Source organism: Cervus canadensis, chromosome 9 (assembly GCF_019320065.1).
Source record: "Cervus canadensis isolate Bull #8, Minnesota chromosome 9, ASM1932006v1, whole genome shotgun sequence".
Taxonomy (NCBI): domain Eukaryota; kingdom Metazoa; phylum Chordata; class Mammalia; order Artiodactyla; family Cervidae; genus Cervus; species Cervus canadensis.
Window position 1 is genome coordinate 67,065,986 of NC_057394.1, and position 14,720 is coordinate 67,080,705.

At 38.6% G+C, this 14,720-nt stretch overlaps 1 protein-coding gene across 5 annotated transcripts in view; it reads left to right on the top strand.

The window, feature by feature from the left end:
• Nucleotides 1–14,720, top strand: part of FNDC3A (fibronectin type III domain containing 3A) — a 109,580-nt gene that overhangs the window by 49,394 nt on the left and 45,466 nt on the right. For 4 of the 5 annotated variants that reach the window (XM_043477565.1, XM_043477569.1, XM_043477566.1 and 1 more), the window contains one exon: nt 10,862–10,938. In XM_043477565.1, the coding sequence (XP_043333500.1) occupies nt 10,862–10,938 (77 nt within the window). Of the gene's footprint in view, nt 1–7,914; nt 8,069–10,861; nt 10,939–14,720 lie in introns of those variants that run through there. The other variant, XM_043477568.1, reaches the window with a different exon arrangement.

Below are 14,720 nucleotides of genomic sequence, written 5' to 3' on the forward strand. Positions count from 1 at the left end.
AATGTGGAAACATAGGTGCTCAGTCAACCCAGAAGTCAAACCCACGTCTCTTGCATTTCCTGCATTGGCAGGTGAATTCTGGTCAAATGCGCCACCTGGGAAGCCCCATAGGGTGTGTTAACAAATATCTTTATAGCATGCTAAAGAGTTCAGGTGTTATCCTGAAAGGAACAAAGAGCCACTGAAGGATTCATTTTAAGCAGGAAAATAGCAACAACAAAAGCAAATAAGTAATAAGGATAAGACCTGGGCACTCAGTGTGAAGGGTAAGAAGAAACTAGAATGATTTACAGATTTCAGTCAGTTCAGCATAAAGATAAATGACAGTGTCTTTCGCTGTGCTGCAACACATACAAGGAAGAGAAAAAAAAAATTGGTTTGGGTAGAAGGATAGAGATGATTCATTTATTACTGAGCAGGTTAGGTTCAAAATGCTTTTTGGTTTTATAGCTGTTTCTCATAAGAAAGGTTTGGAATGTGTCTTAGGGCTCTCCAGGAAGTCCCAGTTTGATAACTGCTGGTAAGGGTGTGTTGATGAGACTATAAATACAAACTCTGAGATTTGATAACTTGAAAAACAAATTCTCTTTAATATAGCTATTTCACTTCTAGTAATTTATCCTGTTGACATACTGATAACATCTGTGAATTATGTTTGTGCAGAGGTGTTCATTACACCATTGTTTGTAATAGCAAAATGTTGAAAATAAGTTGAGTATCAATAGGGAAATAGTTAAATTATGGGACATTGTTATGGTGGAGTACCATGCAGCCATTAAGAGATTGAAGCAGCCTGTGCATGTACCCACATGGAAAGCTTTCTAAGCAAACCATATTATTAAGGTGCAGAACAATGCGTGTACTATACTGTCATTTGTATTTTTAAAAGAGTATACACATAATTGCTTTTGTATGCATTAAATACCTCTATTAAGATTTATACACTCGAAACTAACACAGCATGGTTAATCAACTATACACCAATAAACGCAAAACTAGCACAACACTGTAAATCAGTTATACTCCAATAAACACTGAAACAGCAGCAACTCGCCAACCTTTCTTACGTTCTCATGAGAAGCACCATTAGTTGAGGATAACATGAAAGGAAGTTGAGGAAACAACATGAAAGCAGGTGCCTGAAAGCTTGGGAAAGACATGGTTTCATGTTAGCCTGATTATGTCAAACAGTGATAGAAGGAAACACCTCCAGCTTTCATCTCCTTCCAGCCTTCCAGTTCTCCTGGGAAGTGATAGTCCTTGAGAACATGAGAAATGAGAAGGAAGGGTGATGCTTTAAGTGTAGAGACCAAGTTCCTTTTCAGAAGAACCCGAACATCCTGTGGCCCATCTCCAGGGATAGGTTCTGTTCCTGTTACAGGAGATGAAATCTCTTAACTCCACGTGGGTATGCATAATTCAAAGAGAAGGTATTTTGACACCTGATATATGGTTATTCTTAATAAGCTATCTTTTCCAATCTGTCTGTAACCATAAGAAATTAATATTTTGATGCCAATAAAACTAAAAACTGTAAATGCTCAAAGAGGAAGGTGACAGTGGGAAGAAGACTGAGGTTGCAGCAAACTGAGGCACGGAGTAGTGCTTCCAGTCTAAATCTGAATGTTGTTTGTTAAGCATGCATTATATAAAATACTTAATCAGTGGTGGTGTAGTCTTCAAAAGATTTGTCTAAAGAGCCTGGCTACGGAGGCCATTTGCCAGATAACTCATGTGGCTGGCGGAGCCTTAACATATGTTTTAAAGGTCCAGACCTTAAACCACAGAAGCTGTGAGGAAACTTAAAGATAAATATAGAGTCTATATGTGGGAAATCTATAATTAAAATTTAAAAAGTTCAACTATTGTATAAAAAGGACCTAACACAAGCCTCTTCTTCAGCAGCAGTACTGATTTAATGCAGTCTGTACATGTTGGATGACGGGTCTGCCCTGCCATGCAGGCACTTTTTTTTTTTTTTTTTTTTAACCTCTGTGGCCTTAATGTTTGATCCTGACAGGATTTGCATCACTGATCCATATCACTGCCTGTGTGATGTCAGCGTGTGGGTGTACAGTTAGACTTAGTTAACCTCTTGTGCTGTAGTAAATCCCAGGCACCATTTCCTACTAGAATAACAAAGAATGATTCATGGTTGTTCACATTGGACTGGTACTAAAAATAGTAATGTTCACAACCTGCTGTATCCATGCATTAATATCAGAGCCTTTGTAGCTTTCTAAACAAGAGCCCTAAAAATAACTCTTGTTTAGAAGCAGGTGCTTGCTTGGTAAACATATCTACTGTTTTCTATCTATATACAGTTTGATTTAGTGGTAAAGATAGATTCTAACCATAGTATGATAGTCATTCTTCATCCTTTTCCTACTTGATATGCTTGTCACTGATACATGTAAATGCTTAGCAAGTCTGATTATAGAAATTTTTAGTTACCTGTACACGGATAAATGAAATTACCCATAATTCTGAATCATCCTTAGACCCCTGATTTTAATAGTCTACTTTATCCAGCCTTAAAAAGGAATAATAAATTTTCAAGGAAAAGAAAGGCCCCAAAGCAGTGAATAATAATTCCCTTGATATTTTCTCTTTCTTCTTTAATTTCCTACTTCATTCTTTTCCCAAATTACAGTTGTCACACACTTCTAATGCCCAGGATTAGTGTTAGAGTCCATACTTTCAAGGACCTTTCAGTTACACTAAGAAAAATATACGATCAAAAAAAATACATACATGCAAATTACAATCGACTAACTCAGTTCAGTTCCAAGACTATATAGGCTTGTGCTGATTGCCAGCCTCATGTGAATAAACATTGTCAGGTGTTTTGTAACCTTAACAAATAAGCATTGCTTATTAATAAGGTGACCGTCTGTCCCATTTTGTCTAGGACAATCCCAGTTTATTCCTCTCATCTTGATATCTAACTGGTTTAACATTTGTTCCAGACTTTGCATTTTTTAACAGAGTATAATTAATAGTTCCATTAAAATAAGCTCTGATGTATATGATCAGCCATCATTTTGTGTTGCCAGTTTCTTCCATGATCTCCTCTAAGCAGTTTTTTTTGTTTGTTTGTTTTTTCTTGTTTTTACTTTAACCTGTGATTAAACTTAAAGGCAACTAGAATAAACTGTTTCTCTTTTCTTGACCCCTGTCAGAAGCAAGTCAAGCATGGCAGTTAAGGTACTTAGTAGTAGAGCAGAATGTTCTTTGATAAGGAGGGCTAAGGACAGAACTCCTTCCACTCTCCTGCTGTTGCCGCAGCAGTATGTGATGCTCATGCCCCCTGATGGCCACTTGGTGTCACCAGGCCTCCAGTAACCCTCTGCAAACATTGAGGCAGTGTTGAGAAAATAAAGACCAGGAGCCTTTTGTTTGTTAAAATTGTCATATAATTAGGTACAAAAGGGAAAATGAAAAAATGTATTCATCACTGCATAATGTTTTCCTGTAATTGTGATGTTCTCAATGCATTCTCTCTCTTAATTTCTGTGGGAAAATTGATGCACATTGTTAAATTAACATATCTTTAGAAAACATGAAATAAATTTAATTTTTATTTTTCTATTATAACTGAAAAGTCCTTGAAAGTATGGACCCTAACACTAACCTTGGGCATTAGAAGCGTGTGGCAGCTGTGGAAATAGTTGAGGATCATGAGGGGATAGAGCTGAATCTTGTTAAGAGGGCACTGAAGACAGCCCCATGCTTCCCATCTGGCACTAGTGGTAAACCAAACCGGGAAAGGAGTACATCAAGGCTGTATACTGTCACCCTGCTTATTTAACTTCTATGCAGAGTACATCATGAGAAACACTGGGCTGGAAGAAGCACAAGCTGGAATCAAGATTGCCGGGAGAAATATCAGTAACCTCAGATATGCAGATGACACCACCCTTATGGCAGAGAGTGAAGAGGAACTAAAAAGCCTCTTGATGAAAGTGAAAGAGGAGAGTGAAAAAGTTGGCTTAAAGCTCAACATTCAGAAAACTAAGATCATGGCATCTGGTCCCATTACTTCATGGCAAATAGATGGGGAAACAGTGGCTAACTTTATTTTTTTGGACTCCAAAATCGCTGCAGATTGTCATTGCAGCCATGAAATTAAAAGACTCTTACTCCTTGGAAGGAAAGTTATGACCAACCTAGACAGCGTATTAAAAAGCAGAGACATTACTTTGTCCACAAAGGTCTGTCTAGTCAAGGCTATGGTTTTTCCAGTGGTCATGTATGGATGTAAGAGATGGACTGTAAAGAAAGCTGAGCACCGAAGAATTGATGCTTTTGAACTGTGGTGTTGGAGAAGACTCTTGAGAGTCCCTTGGACTGAAAGGAGATCAAACCAGTCCATCTTAAAGGAAATCAGTCCTGGGTGTTCATTGGAGGACTGATGTTGAAGCTGAAACTCCAATACTTTGGCCACCTGATGTGAAGAACTGACTCATTTGAAAAGACCCTGATGCTGGGAAAGATTGAGAGCAGGAGGAGAAGGGAACAACAGAGGATGAGATGGTTGGATGGCATTACTGACTAGATGGACATGGGTTTGGGTGGACTCCGGGAGTTGGTGATGGACAGGGAGGCCTGGTGTGCTTCAGTCCATGGGGTCACAAAGAGTCGGACACGACTGAGCGACTGGACTGAACTGAAGACAGACCCCAGTAGAGGAGGAAGTGGAGATTGGATCAAGACTAGAAGGGGAGAGATAGCTTTAATACAGTGTGAAAGGACAGGGATTCTTCTGAAAATAGAAGAGGTGAGAAGAGTTTGTAAACAACATTGAAAGAGTTCAATTTTGTGCTGAGATATGTAGTTGAGGTTGAATTGGGGGACATCCTTAAAGAGTGGTGGGGATCTCTGATAATCCCTGTAGAAAACAGAATATAAGTTTATTACCCAGGAATAAATTCCTGAAAGGATTCCTGAACAGTGCTGATGGCTGAGTTAAGGTTGGATATAACTAAATTCATAAACATGCCAGTCCACATAACATTTGATTTCTACAGTTCAGGTCTATGAGAAGATAATTAAATCTGATTTATTAAAATTGGGTATTTTTAGTGAAGGGGAGGTAAAAGGAAGACATGGATGGGAAAAAAGATCAGGCCATGAAGACACAGGTGGGTCGGAACAGGAGATCACTGAGGAAGACCTGATGTTGTAGAAGAAGGAGAACTGGTCAGATGAAAGATAGATACGGAGACCAGAGATTGAAACATGAAAGTCTTAACATTTCAAAGACGAGATCCTGTAGTGGAACTCTTAAGTGATAAATTCTAAGATATATCATTGAACACGCGTTACTAAAAACAGAATAGAAGAGTTCGAGAAAGGTATAAGCTAGGTTTTCTTGGACACGGAAGTCGTCTTGCTGATGGGCAAGAGCTGGGAAAGACACTGTGGACATGGTTCCGAAGCTCTCAGTAAATGACAGCAGTGAGAAGGGCAGAGGGTGGGGTATTCCCACGTGTTACTATGGCATGATCTCAAGGAAAAACTGAAGCGTGAAGCAGTAACAGCAGTGGCGTTGGGAAGCAGCCCTTTGGGTGTCTGGAGCCTGCTTCCGGAGAGAATGAGAAGCCACGGCTCCCAGCAGCTACTGGAAAAGCTGTCCTGGAGGCGAGCTGGGTTTCATTTAAAGAAAGCCCATCAGCAGGTGTTCTGTGAAAAAGGTTGAGGATCTAGGGGAGTTTATAACAAGGAAAATGTTCCAGTGAGCACAATGGGAAGAAATGAGAAGATCATCAGTTAAAGAAAGAGTCAAGAAACGGAAACACAGCTGTGAGAGAACGTGAGCCAAAATGAGGAAGTGGGCTGCCGGGACTTGCTTTTTGTTTAGGGGCTAAAGATCAGAGGCATGATTGGATTTACTGGGAGCCTGAATCCAACATTTATGAGAAGATTCTGCTGAGACCAGGAGACTTTAAGGTATTAAGCTATGCTCTTCAGGGCAGCTTTGCCTTTTAGTGGGACTTAGAAGGTAACAATTATCCTTCCCCACTAGTGAGAATGATACATCAATGTCTTATCTCCTCTGAAATGTCTGGCATGTATTTATTGAAACCTCCAGATTATCCCTTACCAGTTCTTTTCCAGCTTTTTGGAAGACTGAGTCTTTGAACATGATTTATGTATGTTTAAAATATTCCCTTATTGTTAAAATAATCCTGGCTTTGCCTCATTGTGTGCTCTTGGCAAGTTACTTAATTGCATTCTGCTTCAATTCCCTTACCTATAAGTGATGCCTTTTTCAGTTATTGTGAGGATTGAGTTAACACATGTAATACATTGAATAGTACCCTGCCCATTATTACTTTCTCAAACGTATGTGTGTGTGTGTGTTCAGTCATGTCTGACTGTGACCCCGTGGACTGTAGCCCACCAGGCTCCTCTGTCCATGGAATTTTCCAGGCAAGAATACTGGAGCAGGTTGCCATTTCCTACTCCAGGGTGTCTTCCTGACCCAGGGCTTGAACCCATGTCTCATTTGTCTCCTGCATTGGCAGGCAGATTCTTTATCACTGAGCCACCTGGGAAACCCCATAGTGGCCATTCTTATAACTATCATTTATTGAGTGGTGCCAGCCAGTGTACTTGGTACTTTAAATTTATCTAGTTTGATTCACACAACAATGCCATGAAGTTGATTGTTTTAACCATTTTATAGAAGGAAACTAAGTCTCAGAAGAGCAGTAAATTGCCTTGCTAATAAATATTGATGCTGTTGTTAAAGCTTACATCTTTTGATACCAAAATCCACTTTCTTTCCATTGTTCAATTTATTACAAATCAGTCATTATCATTACCTGTATATTTGTATTAGCTATAAATAAATTTCCTTAACTACACAGCACCATAAAGTAATGAAAGCCCTCCAAAGTTCTTACAGTCTTACTCCCTTCTCTTATAGCTAAACATTTAGTCTTCTTTCTGGTCTCTATACATGCTTGAGTAAAGTACTTCAAGCCCCAATCATGACCTGTCTTTTCAGATTTCATGAGCATGAGTGAGAATGCCATCTACCAAGTATCTGTATTAGTGTCCAGGTTAAACCTTTAGAAACAACAAGAAAAAAATCAGAAGAAAAGAAAGTAAAACCAGTAATAAAAAAAAAAGGTAGCATTTATTAACTTGAGATGTTAAATGCTAGTCTGAAATAGAAATCCCATGTTTAAAGAACAAGTTGATCAAGCCTGTATTCTGTAGATAATTCTTCTGTATACTGTGGGCTTTCCTTAAGGGTTGCCCACAATACACAAAGGAATTTTAAGGGTTGAGTATGGAGAGTGCATCAGGTTACACAAGGACATTTCGGAGTGAATCTTCTAAATTAGTGTTATATGTATCCTAAAATTTATAAATGAAAAGCAGCCAGCTGGGGTAATAAAATTTGACTTAGTAGATAGTATGTAGGGCTTTCCAGGTGGCTCTAATGGCAAAGAACCCATCTGCCAATGCAGTAGACTAACGAGCTGCTAGTTCCATCCCTGGGTTGGGAGGATCCCTTGGAGAAGGATGTGGCAACCCACTCCAGTATTCTTGCCTGGAGAATCCCATGGACAGAGGAGCAGAGCAGACAGCAGTCCACAGGGTCGCAGAGTCGGACACGGCTGAAGCGACTTAGCACACAGGCCTATTAGTTATCAGAGGAAAATGAGAACAAAGGGAATTATTTTACAGCAGGTATCTATTTTTCCATGAAAATCTTGATGCGCTTTTGAGTTGGTTCATAAAGGAGTCTGAAAATTTTCAAATCCAGGGCAGAATCAGTAGAAATCTTTTAATCATTTACTGTATGCCAAACACTGCCAGCAGGAACGCTTGCTTTTTTTTTTTTTTTTTCCCTTCCCTTTCCGCGGGTCACTGCAGGTCACGTGGTCAGCATCATGTGACTCGGTCAAAGGATCTTTTCCTCGTAGCTTTGCAAAAAAAAAAAAAAAAAGCAGCAACCGCGGTTCTCCAATTAAAGCTGTTAACGTGTACTACGCTGTTTCCTTGTTGGATTTTCTTGTTCTCTGCTGCTACTGTAAAAACAAAATGAGTGGTAAGATTTACTGGTTTTGAACATTCTGCTTTTATTTTAAAACGTAGCAAGTATTGTATTACTCTAAAGTCATGCTGTGTGTTTTTTCAATAGATGCCAGATCTGTCGCTGTAAAAATTTTACATTGTGGCCGTGTAGTTATAAAAAGATTAAACTCTGTTTAGAGTTGGGTTGATTTTACATTCCACAGAATATTCCTTTCCAGAGAGCCTTTACTAGGATTTTCTTTTTACAACTAAAATCTGTAAATTGGCATCAGATTATTTGGAAGCCATTGTGAAAGCTTGCTTGTAAAGAGAATGTGTGGCACGTCAGCAGCCCGTTGCTTGTTAAGAATTTGAACCCAGGCAGATCTTTTGTTTTGTTTTTTTAAATCAAATGTCTGCTAATGTCTACTAATAAGGAAAAAATTTGAAGAGTTGACATTTTACTAGATGAAATACCATCTTTACTAAATCCTTGATGGCAATTTTTAAGGAATTGAGGCTTCTCAAATTTCTTAAGGCAATTGGTAAATAGAGTTGCTTACTCTTATGCAAGATTTTAGAAAAGGAAATATGCCCTTAAAAATCAATAGGTATATGATTTGTGGTAGATTTTGCTAAAATCGTATATATTACTAAGGAGTTACTTGGTGGATCTACAGTGGTTCAGATACAGCTACTCTCCTGCCAGATGTGTGTTTAATGGTACAGTCTGTAACAGACTTAGCTTCTTCACTGGGACAGGAGCTCCCTCACTGCCCTTAATCAAGAGTTTGCAGTTAATCTTTTCATACCTCCTAAATTAAAAAATATTGGTGGAACTAAGGAGGTGATGGAACTTCTGCATCATCAAGTATGCGAGGTTTTGGAGTTTTGCTACTATAGACAGGAATAGCAACAGAAATGGTGCTGTAAATATGTTACTTCACACCAGTATTTTAGATATTAAATAATGCTATACATGAACTGTTTTTTGTTTTTTGGTTGTTTTTTTTTTTTTTTTTTTTTTTTAAGAAAAAAATCTTAACCTTGTACCATTTTTCCTCAGGGTAAGAAAATTCACTTGCTAAAGTGAAAGGATTACTTCATAGGGATATGAGTTAATCATTATTCCTGGACTGCAACTAGTTATGGGTTTACTGCTGGTTTGCGATTAGGTTTGTTTTGTGCTCTCTTCAGTAATCACACATAGATATAATTAAAGAATAAAGTAGAATTTTGTACTACTAAATTATAAACACTTAGCAGCTTTCAAAGTATGTTTGGTTTGAATTGCAACTACTTAGTATTTATATATTCATATCTTTAGTGAAAGAAGAGCAACCCAAAGCAGTTATGTAGTTTTATAAGTTTAAATGTAATTGGTAATAACTTATTTTTCACTCTGATGGCTAAAAAACAAAAACTTGTTCTGATAACTTGAAATAGGGATTAAACTTGAGCACATATGCAAGGAACCAGTCTCTGGCACATACAGTAGAAACTCAACAAAGTAATTTCCTTTATTAAGATTACAGATAATAGTTTTCAATGAATTCTCTTTCTGGGTCTCAGCTAAATTTCACACACTGTGAGTAATCTAAGCCAGATCTCAGGATTCAGAAAGCTAGCTTGCTATAGTTTTCTATAAATTAGCTAACAGAAGTAAACCAGCATAACTTTAAATCTGCTGTCATTTCTTGAGTCCATCATGTAGAAGTTGAAAGGTGAGTTTTGGATGAAGCCTCTCTTGCCTAGAGGTGTAAAGCACTTCACAAGTATGTTTAGTAAATTTATAGGTAACATTGACTTAGATGTAGAAAAACTTTGTTGTTTTTGTTTTCCAAGGATATAAAAATAAAGAAGGCCTTACTTGTCCTTAGAAGCATCAGAGCATATTTCTTAAAGCTTGTTACATCAGTTGCCAAAAAATACATAATATTTTAGTGTTTAGTAAATACATAGTAGAAATATATCCTTAGATATGAAACAACTTTTTGAAAAGTTGTTGGTTGGGAAAGGATATCACTATAAAAATGAAAGGAAATGTAGAATAAGACAAGCTGAATTTTCTTTTTTTTAAAAGGACTTTTCAGTGTAAGGAACAAAAAAGTTTTCTTTGGGTAAATACTTGTGTATTCCATTTTTCTAACTGTTCTCAAGCCCCCAAAGGCAGGACTTACACACTACAGGGTTAAAAGAGATTTTTAACCCTAAGAAAACAAGTTCCAAATTTCTAACTGTTCTTCCTCTTACTGCTTCTTCCTCTTGAATTTTTCTTGATTTTTTCTATTGTTTTTTTTTTTCAAATTTTGCCTTTTGTATTTTTCATTGATTTTATATGCAAAGTTTGGTTTGATTTTCCACTGGGTCAGTGTTACTTAATTTGCAAAATTTGCACAGGAATTACCTGGGACATTTGTAAGTACACTGATTCAAGACCCCCATTTACTGTAAGCGTACTAGACAAGAATCTCTAGCTCCCTGACCAGGGGTTGAACTTGCAGCCCCTGCAGTGCAAGTGCAGAGTCCTAACCACTGGACTGCCAGAGAAGTCCCTGTGTGCTTTAAAAATCTCCCCAGGTGACTGTTACGATCACCAGGCAGGTTTGAAAAACACAACTGTAGGTAAAGAGCAGTCAGTGCCCTTTACAAGATAAACATTTCTGGTTTTTAGCAGGTGAATCATCTGAATTTCTTTTCATGGTTATACACTATTAGTTTAAGGGTTTAGTTTAAAATGAAGAATTCAAAATGCAATTCAAATTGTTTTCAATTTTTGCTCGTTAAGTAACCCAGGATTAACATGTGACTTCTGTGATCTGTGCAGGTCCTGCTCAGGTTCCAATGATGTCCCCAAATGGCTCTGTGCCTCCGATCTATGTGCCTCCTGGCTATGCCCCGCAGGTATGTTTTGTGTTACTTTTGTCCACATGTGTGTGTTAGCGATCATAACGCTGCTATTGAATGCAAACAAAATTTAGATGCCGAAGCTTATGACCCAGTATAGTATATCTTTGGTAAATCTATTTCAAATATTTTAGCACATTCAGTGCTATTTGGAAAGGAGGAAAAATTAGGTTAGTAGCACTCATCATTTGGCCTTGTCTTTGGGTGTTGAATTATATTCAAGAGTTAATTTTAGAGTTTTATCTCCTTGGATATGTGAATAATATAATTAATATCATACGGTTTAAAGGCACCCATGCTAACATTTTAAAATTAGCCATTTACTTAAAAGTAATCCAAGCCAGTGCGTCCAACTTCTTTTTTACACTTGTTCACAGGTGCCCATGATCATTGGATGGCACATTGTGGTCTATACAAGAGAATTTAGACCTGCAGACCTGCAACCCTAAGGGCTGACAGAATCAGTATCACCAAACACCTGTAGCTCTTTCTTACATACAAGTTGCAAAGCTCTGACTTAAAGAAAAAAGGATAGCTTACTTATTTGCACAGGCAAACTTAGTAAAACTGTAAAATCTATAGGTGTCAATATCTGCTACTGACATTGCATGTAGTCAGCACTCATTGCTTCAAAAGCTTTTTGGAAGTAGCCAGTTTCTTATCCTAGCACTGAATTTATACTTGAAAATTTTTTTAAGATGTATTTATTTATTTATTTAAATTATGGCTGTTCTGGGTCTTCGTTGCTGCACGCAGGCTTTCTCTAGTTGCCATGAGCGGGGCTGCTGTTCGTTGCTGTGTGCAGGCTTCTCCTTGCAGTGGCTTCTCCTGTTGCCACTCCTGGGCTCCAGGGACACAGGCTTCAGTAGTTGCAGCACACAGGCTGCATGTGTTGTCCCGCAGCATGTGGGATCTTCCCAGACCAGGGCTTGAACCCATGTTCCCTGCATTATAATAAGGCAGAGTCTTAATATAATAACATATATTAAATATATATTTATTATAATTAATGTATATTTGGTTATATTAAATATATAATATTAAGATATAATATGTTATATCTTAATATAATAAGACAGATTCTTAACTACTGAGCCACCAGCAAAGCCCCTATACTTGGAATTTTCTTCAGAGCCTCTCTTATATCCTCCCTGATTATGCCAAAATACTGGTGGGCTATTGTGGTAGATTCACTGGCCACTATCTGAAGCCTACCCCTATATGAATGACAGCAGAGGAGGACCATGATGCTGGGGAGAATGTAAATAGTATGAGAATTAGAGTCAGAAAGCTGGATCCGTATCTTGTTTAAAACCCTTGCTGGCTGCATGGCCTTGGACAAATCAACTTCCTTGAGCCTCAGTGTCCTCACTGTGAGATAAGATGATAACATATATGAGATAACATAGTTGAAAGTGGAGAAAGAAATGGGAGCTCACTCCAGTATTCTTGCCTGGAAAATCCCATGGACAGAGGAGCCCGGCAGTCTACAGTCCATGTGTCGCAGAGTCAGACACAACTGAGTGACTAATACTTTCACTTTCTTTCATATTTGAAAGTACTTTGTAAACTTTCCAGAAGAATAGTTTGCTCATTATTTCTGCTTTTGTTTAGCACACTGACTCCTTAGCCTGCCTGCCTTTTTTACCCTACTAAATCTACTCTCTGGTATACACCAAACCAAAGCCCTTTTTTCAGCATAATCCTCTTTGACTTCTAAACATTTGTTAAAAACATAGTCATGTATAGATGTGAGAGTTGGACCATAAGGAAGACTGAGCACCGAAGAATTGATGCTTTTGAACTGTGGTGTTGGAGAAGACTCTTGAGAGTCCCTTGGACTGAAAGGAGATCCAACCAGTCCATCCTAAAGGAGATCAGTCCTGGCTGTTCATTGGAAGGACTGATGCTGAAGCTGAAGCTCCAACACTTTGGCCACCTGACGTGAAGAACTGACTCATTAGAAAAGATCCTGATGCTGAGAAAGATTGAAGGCAGGAGAAGGGGATGACAGAGGACGAGATGATTGGATGGCATCACTAACTCAATGAACATGAATTTGAGCAAGCTTTGGGAGGTGGTGAAGGACAGGGAGGCCTGGTGTGCTGCAGTCCATGGATTCACAGAATCCAACACGACTGAGCGACTGAACAGTGACAGTGAGGTCTAGATTTCTTCTCTTTGACCTCTAAACATTTGACCCTTCCCTGGTGGCTCAGTGGTAAAAGAGTACGCCTGCCAATGCAAGAGCCTTGGGTTTGATCCCAGGTCAGGAAGATCCCCTGGAGAAGGAAATGGCAACCCACTCCAGTATTCTTGCCTGGGAAATCCCATGGACAGAGGAGCCTGGCAGGCTACAGTCCGTAGGGTCACAAAGAATCGTACACTACTTAGCGACTAAACAACAGTCCTATGATTTACCCCAGATTATCCCAGATTTTCTTGAAGTAATGCTATCCTGATTCTTCCTACTTCTCTGGTTGTTCCTTCTCCGACCTTTCTGCATCTCCATAAAGAGGATTACCTTGTTTTTTCTCTCTAGCATAGCTCCGTTTAACAAACATGTTGAATGGCATCATGTGCCAAGCTCTGTATTGGGTGCTGGTGACATAAAGATGATTAAGACAGATTATTTGAAGGCAGTTGTAAGTATTCTGCTGTTCTCTCAGCTAACAGTACCTTTCATTTTTATGGCAAATTTCTGCTCTTCTCAATTTTAGAATTAACTTTCCTTGAACCTTTTCAGGTGCCTTTCCGTTTGGGTTCTCATAGCACATTATGTATATCCCTCTTTGAACAAATTTTTCACATTGTTTAGTTAATAAATTCCCCTTCCTGAGAAGAGAAGATTATGAATTCATACAGTTCCTGTGTTTAACAGTGGTCAACAGATATGTGTTGAGTGCTCTTATATGTTAGGGACTCTCTCACTGCTTGAATGAAAAGAGGCAAGGACCTCTGTACTTCTGTAGTTTACATTCTTGTGGGGAAAAGGAAACAGTAATCATAATAAATGGATAAATTATATAATGGATTAGGTGGTGAGTAAAATGGGAGGAAAAGAAAGAAAACAGGGCTAGTTACATTTTAAGATAGGGTAGTCAGACTAGGCATCATTGGAAAGGTGCCTTTGAACCAAGTCTTGAAGGACAGTTGGGAGTTAGCCCAAGCATTTATTCAGGGAAAGAGGATTCTGGAAACAGAAACAGCTGGTGCAAAAGGCCTAAGATGAGAGCATGCTTGGGAACAACAAGGCGGCTGTTGCGGCTGGACTGAGTCCTTAAGGCAGAATAATAGTAAACAGTGAGGTCAGAGAGGTCATAAGACTAGATCATACAGAATTCTCATTCATCTTTATTTCCTCAGTGCTGAGTACAGTGCCTGTCATGTATTAAGGGCTCAATAAATACTAGTAAATCAATCAAATGATCATCCAAGTTGAGATTCTATATCTTTTTTAAAATTTATTTTGCCATGCTACACAACATGTGGAATCTTAGTTCTCCAACCAGGGATTAAACCTACACCCCCTGCATTGGAAGCATAGTGTTAACCACTGGACCCACCAGGAAGTCCATGGTGCTGTATCTTTAGGGCAAGAGCCACTAAAATAATCTTCCTATATAACTTCTTTAATTTTTTCACTTCCATGCTCATTAGTTGGCTTGGCCACTCAGTGAGGTCTAGATTTCTTGACACATAAGGCCTTAACGCGGTTCTTTTCTGGTTTGTCTCTGTACCCGTCTCTTGATAAATCTAATCACCTATCTATTTTTTCA